Source organism: Chamaea fasciata, unplaced genomic scaffold, assembly GCF_029207755.1.
Source record: "Chamaea fasciata isolate MVZ Bird 193981 ecotype frontalis unplaced genomic scaffold, bChaFas1.0.hap1 SCAF_4, whole genome shotgun sequence".
Lineage (NCBI taxonomy): Eukaryota > Metazoa > Chordata > Aves > Passeriformes > Sylviidae > Chamaea > Chamaea fasciata.
Genome location: NW_027094089.1, coordinates 38,936,759 through 38,949,547, shown reverse-complemented (window position 1 = coordinate 38,949,547; position 12,789 = coordinate 38,936,759). Strand labels below are relative to the sequence as shown.

At 38.6% G+C, this 12,789-nt stretch overlaps 1 protein-coding gene across 2 annotated transcripts in view; it reads left to right on the top strand.

Annotated features, from left to right (window-relative positions):
- Positions 1-12,789, top strand: part of MAMDC2 (MAM domain containing 2) — a 60,678-nt gene that overhangs the window by 28,744 nt on the left and 19,145 nt on the right. For both annotated transcript variants that reach the window (XM_066181332.1, XM_066181333.1), the window contains exons 5-9: positions 200-337; positions 2,597-2,853; positions 5,545-5,638; positions 8,250-8,396; positions 9,281-9,546. In XM_066181332.1, coding sequence (XP_066037429.1) covers positions 200-337; positions 2,597-2,853; positions 5,545-5,638; positions 8,250-8,396; positions 9,281-9,546 — 902 coding nt within the window. The remainder of the gene's footprint in view (positions 1-199; positions 338-2,596; positions 2,854-5,544; positions 5,639-8,249; positions 8,397-9,280; positions 9,547-12,789) is intronic.

Genomic DNA, 12,789 nt, shown 5'->3' with positions numbered 1-12,789 from the left:
GAAGGGGATGGAAATTAAAATTTTATCAAAAATTTATCAAACATTTTGGATAGGTTTGCCTCTATTTATTATGACTGATTTATAAATACAGGTGTTATCTGCTCTGCCATATGTGAAGTGAGGCAGTGCTTAGCAATTTGCTCTTCCTATTTCTGTAATGAAAATGTGTGCACTCAGCTGGTGGTGTCTGCAATTGCAGAATGTGACTTTGAAGAAAATCATCTTTGTGGCTATGTGAACCGCTGGAATCCTAATGTCAACTGGTTTGTTGGTGGAGGGAACATTCAGAATTCTCAGTCTATCCTGCCCAAAGACCACACACTTAACAGTGCACTGGGTAAGCAACAAATGTAGAGCAGAAATATAATGGAAAAATCTCAGTCTGTGATTCATGTATGACTCTCACATGGCGAGTTATTTTTATGTGAGTTCTTCCCATTGTGGGGCTGGAGTGGGGATGGCAAGAGCGATTTATGGGAAAGAAATGCATTAAAAAGAGGTTAGGGGGTTTTGCAGAGGTTCACACAAAATTGCCTCTAAACTTCATAAAAAGGTTGTTACACTCTTTGCTAGGATTCAAAAGTACTCAAAGGTAAGGGTAAAATTTTCAATATAACAGCTGGAAAATTCAACTTTCTGTGTATTCTAAATCTATGGGCCACAGTTTTAGATTCTTGTACTGCTGTTCTGTGCATCTCGCAAGAGTTTTCTTTCCAATGACTATTGAGAAGGTATTAAAACATGCTTGGTGAATCTTGGGTTAAACTGTACAGTTTAGAAGTTTTGTTTCCTTCAGTCAAATGCGGTGCTGTTGGTACCGCCCCTCTGAGGCATAATGCTGGGAAGAATTATTGCAATTTCTGCACTTGCCTTGTGTGAAATGCTTGTCCTGGACACCTTGCTCGGGAAAGAGTTTTTTACACCGCTGTGAAGAAGGGTTTTGGGATAACTTCACTTTTGCACAGAATACTACAGCAGGTGATGATCAGGACATCTGGCTGCTGCTGTGCACTGTGTGTCTTGGATGGCGTGATGCTTGTGGGCAGTGCAAGGAATCACATCTCATGAAAAGCAGAGTTGATCCTTTTTCCTTAACTCATGCCGCTGTGCCTTTTTATTTGTTTCACAATTGTGTGAGTTGAGTACAGAGTGTCACTCCATCCCGGTGTCACCCCCTGGCACTGAAATGCTGGTAGAATGTTGATGGAAGTTTGAACTCACCACAACTTCAACAGCAGACAGTTGGTCAGCCTATTAAATAAGGAAATACTTATTTAGTGACAGGAAATACTCCCAACTGGGAGGGATGTGTTTTCTTGTAGCCACAACATTTCTATTTCACACCAAGCCCCTCTCACTGCTGACCATTTACTGAGAAGACCTTGAGAAGCCTAAAGTCACAGAAGAGCCTTCTTTTTGCAAGAATTGGGCTGTGAAGTTGCATCATCCAGGGAGATTGTAGCTAAGCTATGAGATATGCTAAAACTGCATAACAAAAGTGAAGCAGGCAAGTATTGCTGAAGTACCAGTCCCTGGCAGTGGGCAATCTGGAGGAGACTTACAGCCAAGCAAGTCCTTTCCCCTCCTTCCACCAGAGTGAAGTGAGAAGTGACATCTAAAGACCTGAGACTGCTGTGTGCTAATTAATGTAGTGGTGCCCACGCAAACCAAATGGTGCCGTTTTCAGGGCTCATGCTGAAGCACCCCACCAGTCTGACACTTCAATCTTCCCAAGGCTTTCTACTTGTGAAGAGCCATTTTTTTGTTCATCAAATAACTGTTTGATGCTGTGTTTCTGGGAGTGCAGAAGAAGAGAAACTACAATGCACAGCATGTTTGTGAACATGTTTAAACTGAGATAGCACTCCCAAAATCAAAGTATTAGAAGCTGTACTGTTAGAAAAACCTTCAGGTCGTATTGGCTCATATTTGTGGTGGGAAGGTACTCTCTTCACATGTAATGCATTTTTCTGTTCATTAACATCTCCCAAAAATCTTCTTTAAGGATTTTACATAGAAACTTCAGTCCATGCAGTAAAAGTAAGAATTTATAAACCAAATTCTAGATACTCTGAGCAGATATGTAAGGACTAAAAGCTATTTGACAATAATTTGATTTATTAAATAAACTGCTGTGTAAAAGAGGAGAAAACACATGGCTTATAATCTTGTTCATTTGCTTGGATTCTTCAGTAAAAGTTGCACTTGAGAGAGACTAAATACTATATAAGCTGATGGGAGGCAGGGACTTTACACAGCTGTTGCACATTTTTCTGTTTATGAATGGCTCCCAAGGTTTAGAGTTTATTATGCTTCAAATATAGATAAATACATTATTTCTAATAAAATAAAGACTTAGGAAAAGAAAGCTGAGACTGACTATTTTCCCAGTGGTATGGCAGCCAAACAATTTTGGGTTGCACAAGGAGGAAAAGAGAGGGAAAAAAAAACCCTTTTAGAATTACTAGAATTTTCTAGGAAGCATTGTTGGCCAGGTCATAGATATGTATGTCTAGTCCCTGTTCATCTGCTGATACTTCTTGTATATGGTGTTCTTTAAAGAGCGTCCTTACACCAAGTTTTTTTCTTCTTCTAGGTCACTACATGTATGTGGACTCTGTTTATGTCAAACATTTTCAGGAAGTGGCCCAGCTAATCTCACCCAAGACCATGGGCCCAGTATCTGGCTGCTTATCTTTTTATTATCAACTTAAGCAGGAAAGCAGCATTGTTTTTACTGTTTACCTAAGAGACATGAGTGGCTTTTATGAAGAGATCTGGAAAACAGACAGTGCACTGAATGCAGACTGGGCACTGGCAGAAGTTGACTTCAATGCGCCGTATCCCATGGAGGTAAAGCAATCCTTCCTGCACAGTTCAGCTGCGACTTCCAGGTTGCCTCAGACACAAGTGCCAACTCAGGTTAAGCCAGGAACATGGCAGAGACCATCCAGTATCTGAAAGATGGCTGTAAATATGGCTTCACCCTTTGCATAAAGGTCAGGGTGGGATCACTTTTCACACTCATGCTTGATTTTGAAGCCAGGTGGTGTAGTGCTTGATCAGAGTACCTTGGGAAGTTGTAGAGTCTGACTGATGGGAGGTTTTTTTTTTAGTTGCTGAATAATATCAAGGTTCTCTCAGTTCCCTATTTCTGGGACTTTATGATCCATTTTTGAGAATGCTGAGTATTGTAAAATGATGCATAAGAAAAATACCACAGAAGAAAATCTTAAAAAAAATTTTTGAGATCTATTCTCCAGCTTACTTCGATCTTGCAGTTCAGGAGAGAAAGTCCAAACTTGAGCCCTAAGAGTATGGTAGTCCTTAATTGTGAAAGACAGCTCTTGATGGTTATTATAATGACTTTCAAGAGTATTGGAAAAAAATTGAATATTTTATTCCCTAGTGTTTTTTTAAAAATACCCCAAACTTAGAAGACTGAAATAAACAGTGTATGTATATTATGTACATAGGATATATACTTACATGTGTATTTTACACACATATATGTAATATATATATATATACATATATATACACACATATATATATACACACATATACTCTCTCTATATATATATACTTCTAATACATGGATTACAAAAAAATTCCACTTGCTTTAATTCTACATAAGTTATTTACTAATTCACCATAAACCTGTAGATTTCCAGAAATAATTAGCAGTAAAGCTGATTTTCATGAGATGTTACATAGCCCTTTTACACTCCATCTAGTCAGTGATCATCCATTTAAGTCATCAGACTTTAAGGGAAAGGAGGGCAGCTCTCATAAGGCTTCATAATACAGAATGGTAAGTGAATTACTGATTCTGTAAGTACAAACTAAAAGGAGAAAATCAGTCCTAGCAGTATCAATGGAAATTAATTAATGATCACTTAGAGCTTGGCAATACTGTCGTTGAGTTTGTGAAAATATCCTCTCATTTCCTGGTGGCATTCAAAAATCCATCTAGAATGTTGGAAACTATCCATATGGGAATAAATAGCAAAACACAGGATGTTGTACTACTGGGTGAATGCACAGGGAAACCTTGTGTTCAGCAGGGTATGCAACTTCAGCTCTCTCAGTTAAAAAAATATTTTAAAAGATTAAAAAAATATTTAAAATATTGTCCAAGAGGGAGATGAAGATAATTAAATGTATGGAGAAGTTACATTAATGAAATAACAGTTTTCAGCCCTTATAAAAAAACCTGGAAGTAGAATATGGTAGAGGTTCTTAAGAGTCGTGAAGGACACAGAAAAGATTAACTGTTCTCTGTTTCTCAGAATTTACATTGCTATTCCACATTCTCAGTCACCATGTAACAGTTTTAAAATAAAATGAACAGAGGGTTTTTTCCTACATGACACAACCGTAGAGCTTACTTTCACAGCATACTGTAGACAACATTCTTAAAATCAGTTAAAAAGCTGATTAGAAAAATTAATGGGAAAGAAAGAATCCATCAGGAATATAATGTGAGAGAAGAAGAACTGAAAGCCTGTCATTGTCTTCGGTTCTTCCAGTGGGTGGTCTCTGCTGGAAGAGACATTGGGCTAGACAGGCCTTTAATCTACTCAAGGAATTTCTGTTGTAATTATCTAACAGAGTGATTATTTCAGAGATAATTTTATAGAAATAATATTAAACCTTAACACATAAATTCTTTGGTGCTTCAAGAGGGTCTTCCTCTTTGTTTCATCTGGCTAGAGGAGATTGCTCAGGATTCTTTCACTAGCTTTCCTAGTTTGCCTCCCATCCTCAGGCAAAATGCCACAGACATTGCTTTCACTGAAAAGAATCTCACTCTGAAAGCATTTGTCCTTATTTCCTTGCTTTGTCCCTGGGGTTGGCTCTCAAAGTTTTCCTGTATCTCAGAGCTTTGATACTTAAGAGAAATTTTAGGACACTTCCTGAAGAGTTATAGATGGTCCTCCACTGACTTGAGGAAATTATGTCCCCTGGGAATGATTAAGTACAAGCACTGTTTGATCTTTGTGGTAAACAAAACACAGCTTTTCTGGTTCTTAAATAAGTTCTGCATAGGAAATCTTCCTTGACACTAAATGCCAAGTCAAGGGTTTCAGTGTCTGAGGGTGTTTACAGAAAACTGTAAAATTTAATATTTTAATAGTAGAGTAATGAACAAAGGGGGTTTTTAGCATTTGATCCAGACAGATTCTAGATAAAACTGGATCTCTAGTCAGTTCAGACTGATGATTGTGAATAGTGGTTTTGTATAATACAATGGTAGAATTGCTGCATCTTTAAAAGTGGTGCTTCATAAAGCAGAAGAAGAGCTATGTTCTCTTTGGTGTTTCCTTGACCTTGAGTGAGCAATGATCTAGTGCCAAGGCCAGGATCTGTTTATATCCCTAATAAGTGATATAATTTCATTTGTCCCAACAGTTGCAGCACTGTATGAAATGTGCTGGAGTCTGTCTGGGACATCCAATCAGAATTCTGTTTTTCAAAGATGTGTACCAAAATTATTGCTGAGTATATGGCAGATGAATAACAACTAATTATAATTTCTAGGTAATATTTGAAGTTGCTTTCAATAGTGCCAAGGGAGGTTATGTTGCCCTTGATGACATTTCTTTCTCTCCGGTTTACTGCAGCAATCAGACAGGTATGATGAGCTCTTAATGCTATTTTACCTCCCTTGTTTTCCCCTTGTGCCTTGCCCCCCAGAACTGTCTGTCAGTATTTGCAATTTTGGTGCTACCTTCTCAACTGACCACCACCAGCTCCTCTTCCTTCAGAAGACATAACAGCACATAACACCAGTGCCATTCAGTTTTTTCAGAAACCAATCTTTAATGCTTCCTTTCCAAAGACCTTGCCTCAGGGTTCTGCAACTGGAGTGCTGGGCTGAATGCTCTATTTGCATCCCTACGGGTTTTGAGAAATCACCACTTGCAGGCCTGTTACAGAAAGAAAGGGCAGATTTTCCCAGGTGTGTTACTATCAGGAAGAAAATACCCTGGGCTTTTCATTAATGCCAGTGTAGGCATTCTTCACACCACATGCCCTGAGGCATTCTTCAGAGCCAAAATACGAGCCTTGCCTCCCTGTCTTCACTCTTCCAGGAGGTATTACTTATCTCAGACACTGGTGTCTGTCGGGTATTTGTTAGGTTTTCACAGCAACAGACACCAGCTGAATCGCTCTGACCTCTGATGTATAGGCACTTGGGACAAAGGACCTAGTCATTTGTGAATGCAGTCTCTTAACTAGCTGGTTGCTGGGGTTTTGCTGTGGCACTAAACACTAGTCAAAAGCAGATTAGTGGTTTCCCACTGATGTCATCTAATTCTTTGGTCAAAAGTTTGAATTTTTTGAATAATTTTTTGAAGTGATCAGTGAAAAAGAGGCTGTTTTTTTCTCCCTTTTTGTCTCAAGAGTATCTGCTGGCTCTGCCTCCACTGCTGAAGTATCACTGCTGAAGGAGGTAGATTCCAGGAACATTAATCATTAATAATCCACATCTCCCGGCTGAGTAAATCCATTGTTTCATTATCTCCTCAATACCTTTTTGGGATTTTCTTTCTTTTGCAACAAAAATCCTAAGTTATGTTTGCAATTTTCAAGGAGTTGGAGCTGCTTATCTGGTTTTTTTTCATTTTAATTTTCAGACAACTCATGTCTGTTGAGAAATGGGATTAATTTTACAGCATTTTCTGTCCCAGTGGTTGAAGTTCAGATCTAATCTGAATGGCTCAGAATCTGTTCTGAATATAATAGGTTCATCTAGAGCTCTGCCTACTAACTTTGATTTTGAATGTTGGTTTTGTGGTTGTTTTAAGTTTTTTTGTTTGAGAAATGAAAGTAAATTATTTGCTTTATACTTTGTTGAAATACAACATATAGTGTTTGATCCTTCAGACTTATCAATTATTGTTATCTTCCATTCTTCTGAGTAGAGATGTTAAAAAGCAAGAGCTCTCCATTCTCCTTGTATTCAGCCATAACAGTAAATATAACAGCACTAAGTTTGGTGGGTTTTTGTTTGTTTCTTTTTTCTGAAAGTTTTGTTCAACAAAAGTCTTGATGTTAGCCAAATGGAGGAGTATTACCAGAGTAATAAACTTGTTCAGCAAAGGATGAATCAAAATATGGGTTTAATACCACATGGTAGTGCTCCACTTGCCTTTTCTTTAACTAGGAAAGCAGAGGTGGGAGGCCATGGCTGCAGGAAGAGTAAGACACATAGGCAGGGCTTAGATTTGGCCTGAGACTGAAAAGACATCAGGCATCAATCCAAAGCCAGAATTTTTTTTTTACTAAAGCTGATTGCCTGTGTACCTGCCCCTGCTAGAAAAGCTCTCAGTCTCCATGCAGAAGGGTCATGTGTGCTGCTGTAGAGTGATGTACACCGTGTCCTATATCTGGGCTCCTGGCAAAGCCAAAATTTGCATAATAGCTTTGGGTTGTGCCCCTCCTTTCCCAAGCACCTTCTGTGAGAGACTGGTGAGGCCTTTGAAGAAGTAGAAATGTTTTATTTACTAGCATGCCCCATATAGCAGGGTCACTTTTTTTCAGACTTAAGTCCTGACCCATGAATTCCATACTGCAGGTTGAGGGAGCCATTAGCAGGGCTGGGAGGGTCTTAGCTTTGCTTTTAATCAACTTTACTATGAATGGTTCAGCTTTCTTCACTGCAGTGTTAAGACTGTGTGAGGCAAGCTCCAGAGGAAAGTAGCCATGAGGTGGTACATGAACTAAAAACTATTTTGCTTACCTACTTGCAGCATGCATATGCACACATGTTGCACATAACTATAAAAAGGACTTTTAAGAAGTTCTCTTAAAAAAAACCTAAATGTTGATGTTCAGTGTGCACACAGGCACACAGAAACACTCATTTTGTCATAATATTCTTTTGAATGAAGGAGCAGATGAAAACAAATGGTCTGAATGTCTTTGTAAATTATGTCCTGAAGGAAGAAATGGTCTTAATATCTGTAGCTTATTTGTGTCTTAGGGGGGCTATGAAGCAGGTTTTCTCCTGGCTCCAGCAAATAGTATAAGAATATAAGACCAATTCGCAATAGAAATTTGTTAGTTTTATTTCATCATATGCATACGTGCACCAAATACATGTAATATCTTTGCACATGCTTATCTTCTGTAAAGAAAAGCAAGACAAACCAAAGTATGCTTTGGCATCCTTCTGCATCAGATACCTGTGCTTATCAGAGTGTACTCATCCTAATGGAACATATGCATCTTTCTTTTAGGAACTCCTTTCAATCCTGCCAATGCAGGCTGCAATTTTGAGGAAGATTTGTGTAATTTTTACCAAGATCAAAAGGATGGCCCAGGATGGAGCAGGGTGAAAGTGAAGCGCAATGTGTATAGAGCAGGAGATCACACTACTGGATTCGGTGAATCAAAACTGCTTTTTCCTAGAAAAGTCAAACTATATATAAATGTTATATAAAAGGTTATACGAAGGTTAACCTATTGTATCATTTTTCACTCTGTTAATTAATATCACTGGCACAGTGGTTAGCTTGCTTCAGTGCAACTCTCTGCCATTAAAAAGCAGTTTTCACAGCTTGGTCCTCTCTGGAACTCTGACTGTGCTTCTGCATGTGCAGAGGAGAGAGGTCAACTATTGAATAGTCAGATAGGGCCATAAATCAGAGTACCTTCACTGTACTGCTCTGTAGTTGCTGGAGGGATGAATTCAGAAAAACATGGAAGTGTAATAATAAGTTGATGCATGTTTTTAGAGAGGAAGAGTGGCCTTTTAGCTCCTCTTGGCTTAGGACAGTTAGTGTCTTTAAGGGAAAACAGAAATATTGTGTAGTGAAACCACATGGTGAAAGGACTGTTAATAAGTCCTAAATTCAGACATCTCTTTGTATAGAGTATTCATGCTTATTAATCATATTCCCTAAAGTCTCAGCTCTTTACACTTGGTGCAGGGAATAACAGGCCTTGTGCCCCACCTTCCATTTCTTTTTGTCTCACAGTGGTAACTCTGAAAAGGCCAGTTTTCCAGTGAGGCCAGCAGACCAGGGAATTTTTCAGGATAAATTTGATAAGTTTATCCATGATAATTTATCCATGTGCCAATTTAGCTAGAAGCCGACAGGATGCTTTTTGAAAAAACTGGTCATTTCCTGTCAGAGTGTGATAATCTATTTCTTGCCAGTTGGAACCTTTTTTATAACCCAAGTCTGATGCAATAAAAGAAGCTGCTTTAATAGCAGATCAGCTGTGCTAATAGCATATTAAATACAATAATTACGCTGTCTTGCAGGTTATTATTTGTTGGCAAACACCAAGTTTACATCACAGCCTGAGTACATTGGACGTCTGTATGGCCCAACCTTGCCAGGAAACTTGCAGTTTTGTCTGCGTTTTTATTATGCCTTATATGGGTTTTTCAAGATGAGTGGCACTCTTGCAGTTTATATCTTTGAGGAGAATCATGTCGTTCAAGAGAAAATCTGGTCTGTCTTGGACTCTCCAAAGGGAGTTTGGACTCAAGCTGAAATCTCCTTCAAAAAGCCTATGCCTTGCAAGGTAAGAGCCACGTCTTCAAATCTGCCGAATTTTGTGAGGAGATTTTCCTTGCCTTCTTAGAGTCCTTTGTTATACAGGGATTAATCCTCAATGAGCTATACCTGCAAAGTGTATTAGCTGGAGATTTCACCGGGGGGCTCTAACAAAAGCCAGTTGTGTCTTGGTTTCTCAGTGTGTTCTACATCCTCTCATTTTTGTTTGCTTGTTTCCTGTGTGAGTCATATGATCGTCATACTCAATTACAGATTTTAATTGATCTAAAAAGTACTGGTAAGTTCTGGTCAAAATGGGGAGCTGATCATAATTCCCTAAAATCAACTGCTGGGTTACAGTATAAAACCAGAAGTCAGTGTAAATGAGAGCAATGGACTTGAAGAATTTGCAGTGTCTCATTGGAGAGGTCATTACATTATCTCAGCAAGTTAATAACATATTAGTACTTGACATCACCTCCTGAGTAAATCCTTAAGCCATTGTAATTCCTCATATCCACTCTTTTTACAAAGACTGAGTTTTACACAGATTTTTATAAGTGCTACTTCTGTAGTAATCCTGATTCTTGTAACAGATTTTCACTATCAGTGAGTGGTCTAAGGAGAACCAGATGGATCACTACACGTTGACCAGAGTGTGATAATATGATGAACGCATGAATGGAAGCTTGTCTTGCAACTCTAAGTATTTCTGATTTAAAGACAAACATCTTAAATATTTTGTTCACTACAAATTAGTTTTTGAAATAACAGTATTACTGACTGTAAAAGGTCACCAGAAACCAGCTGCCCAACTGTGTTGAGAGGCAAATTTATGTTTAAAATTTCAGTCCTAGTTGTTGGGTAGTGTTTTCTGTCAAATATCTGATACCTTGAAATTTCAATGGGTTTTTAATGTACTTTATCCATAAAACATAACAGAATTTAAAATTCCCTTTCAACTGTTAGAGAATAAAAAAAGAATTTTATTAGTGCCCAGCAAGTGCACACTAGAAAAGTTTCTCATAGTATCATCCCAAGATATTTGCAGAGAAGTTAAAATGGCAAGCTTATAATTTGCTTTTGTCATCTCCTATGTTTAGGTAGTTCTTTATTACTGCTGGAAAGGTTTAGTAGCTTACATAGCATAATTGACTGCATGAATAGTGATGACTTCTGAGCATGACTGTTAGAACTGATTGACAGCCTTGGAAGTGGCAGGGTTTTTAGCATCAGACATTTAAGACAGACATGTCATCAGACATGGAAAACCTTTTCCAGCATGAATTGGTGAAGAACGATTTTTGTTTTCCTAGAAAACAGGATATGTAAAACAGTTGTGAAGAAGTTTGCCTCACTGCTTCTGAGCCTGAATTTGTGTAGGAGGGGGAGAAGCACCATGCTCTGCAACGTGGTTTATTTGCCTCTGGCCATTCTCAACAAGTTTCTCTGGGTGCTTCAGGTCTTGTGAAAGTCTTCTTTCTTATGAAAACAAGTTGCAAAATGTTTTTGCTGAGGAGGCATTCCTCAAATATCACAAACTGTGAGATTTACTGGGCTTTACAAAAGTCAGCATGTGTTCAGCAAACCATAATTCAGGCACCCCTTAGCTAAATAACTATGTATTTGGAAGGGGGTTCAATTTATAAGGTTTTCTTTAGACAAACAGACGAAAATGGGTGAAGTTCTGAAACATTAATATGCAAAAGTACATCAAGGTGTTTACATATGGGAAGGTAGCATTAACAAGACAAATATTGCCAAAGTTTAAGCATGTCTGGTTAAGGAAGAAGGTGAAAACCTGATGTAGTTACAGGCTGTCTGCTCATAGTATTCAGAAGTAGGCTTGAATGAAGTTGCACAGTGAACTTGATTCTGGCTTTTCCTTGCAGTATCATGCCCAGCTCTTCAACCTGAATACTTTAGAAAGTCTTTTCCTTCTTTATTTTGTTTGTTTCTTTTTTTCCAAGCCAGTGGAAGGAAACAAAGTATTACTGTGTGGCACTGTGTAAACACTCACATTAGTTTTCTGTGAAGATGTGTCTGCCTAACACATGGTGAAATTGCTGGCAAAACCCACTCATTTCAATGTTGGGCAGATGTGGAGGTGCACCAGAGCATGTTTTGGCTGGTAGAAAGGAGTGGTGGGAACCAGCAAGTAAGGGATTACAGTTCAGGCTCTGGACGAAGACAGTGCTGAGAAATATGACAGAAGCTTTACCTCTCTTGTCCTATCTCCTGCAACCTGTCCTTGTATCTCATGCATCTTCACTGAGTCATGTTTATTTTATCTAACCTGTTCCATAGGCAATGAACCACCCCTCTGACCTTCACCCCAGTCCTTATCTTACTCTCGGCTCTGGACAATCCAATTTCTTTTCTCTGTAATATTATTCATGTTCCATCCTGTTGGCCCTGCCTGCCCCATTTCTTACAAATTTTAGTTTCTCAAAAACTAATGACTTGACAGATTGCACTGGCATAAAGATCAGACTCTTGACACTCTCCTGGTCCTACTCCAAAGCCTAGGAGTGCTCAAGCTTTTCAAAGATTTTTTTTGTTTAATATGGGCAAAATAAACCCTTTTTTCCTAGCCTTGTTCTCAGAAATGATGCAACTATTTTGGATTAAATCTTCCAAAACAAGGCTGTAGCAAGGACCTAGCATGGAAAATCTGAGCTGAAATCACTGTGTCTTGGCAATGTAATAGGCAAGTGAAAACCAGTTTTTTAGTGGAGAGAGGTGGTCTCAAAATAAGATAGGGCTGCCACCTTTCCTCTAATACAGATATAGTGACTGATGTGCCTATCTTAGACTTGGATGGTAAGAAGTTGTAGGCATGCAGAGTAGTTCGGCTGAGCAGCTGCTTGGCTACCAGGAACAACTTTTGGATTGGGTCAGCCCCTGTGGAAACAGTAAGCAGTCTCCTGGCAGTTCCTGAACAGCCGATCAAGTCAGTGACAATCATGTGTCCTGAAGGTCAAAATGATTTTTCAGCCAGAAAATAATTGCTCTAAAATAACTGATTACACACATCCTTCATCTTTTTTTTTAGCTATGAATACTACTCTCAAAGCTTTGAAAATGATATAAAATCCATCTAATGCATTTTAATTTTGATAGCACATTTGTTTGCATCAGGACAATAAAAAGATGCAGATTTTCATTGCTTGGTTTCTGTAATGGTTTTTGCAAGTTCTTTTTGAATTAGCTAACTGCAGTCTGGTGCAAGCTGATGGCTTGAGTTCTGTGAGCAGGAAATGTGAAGCTA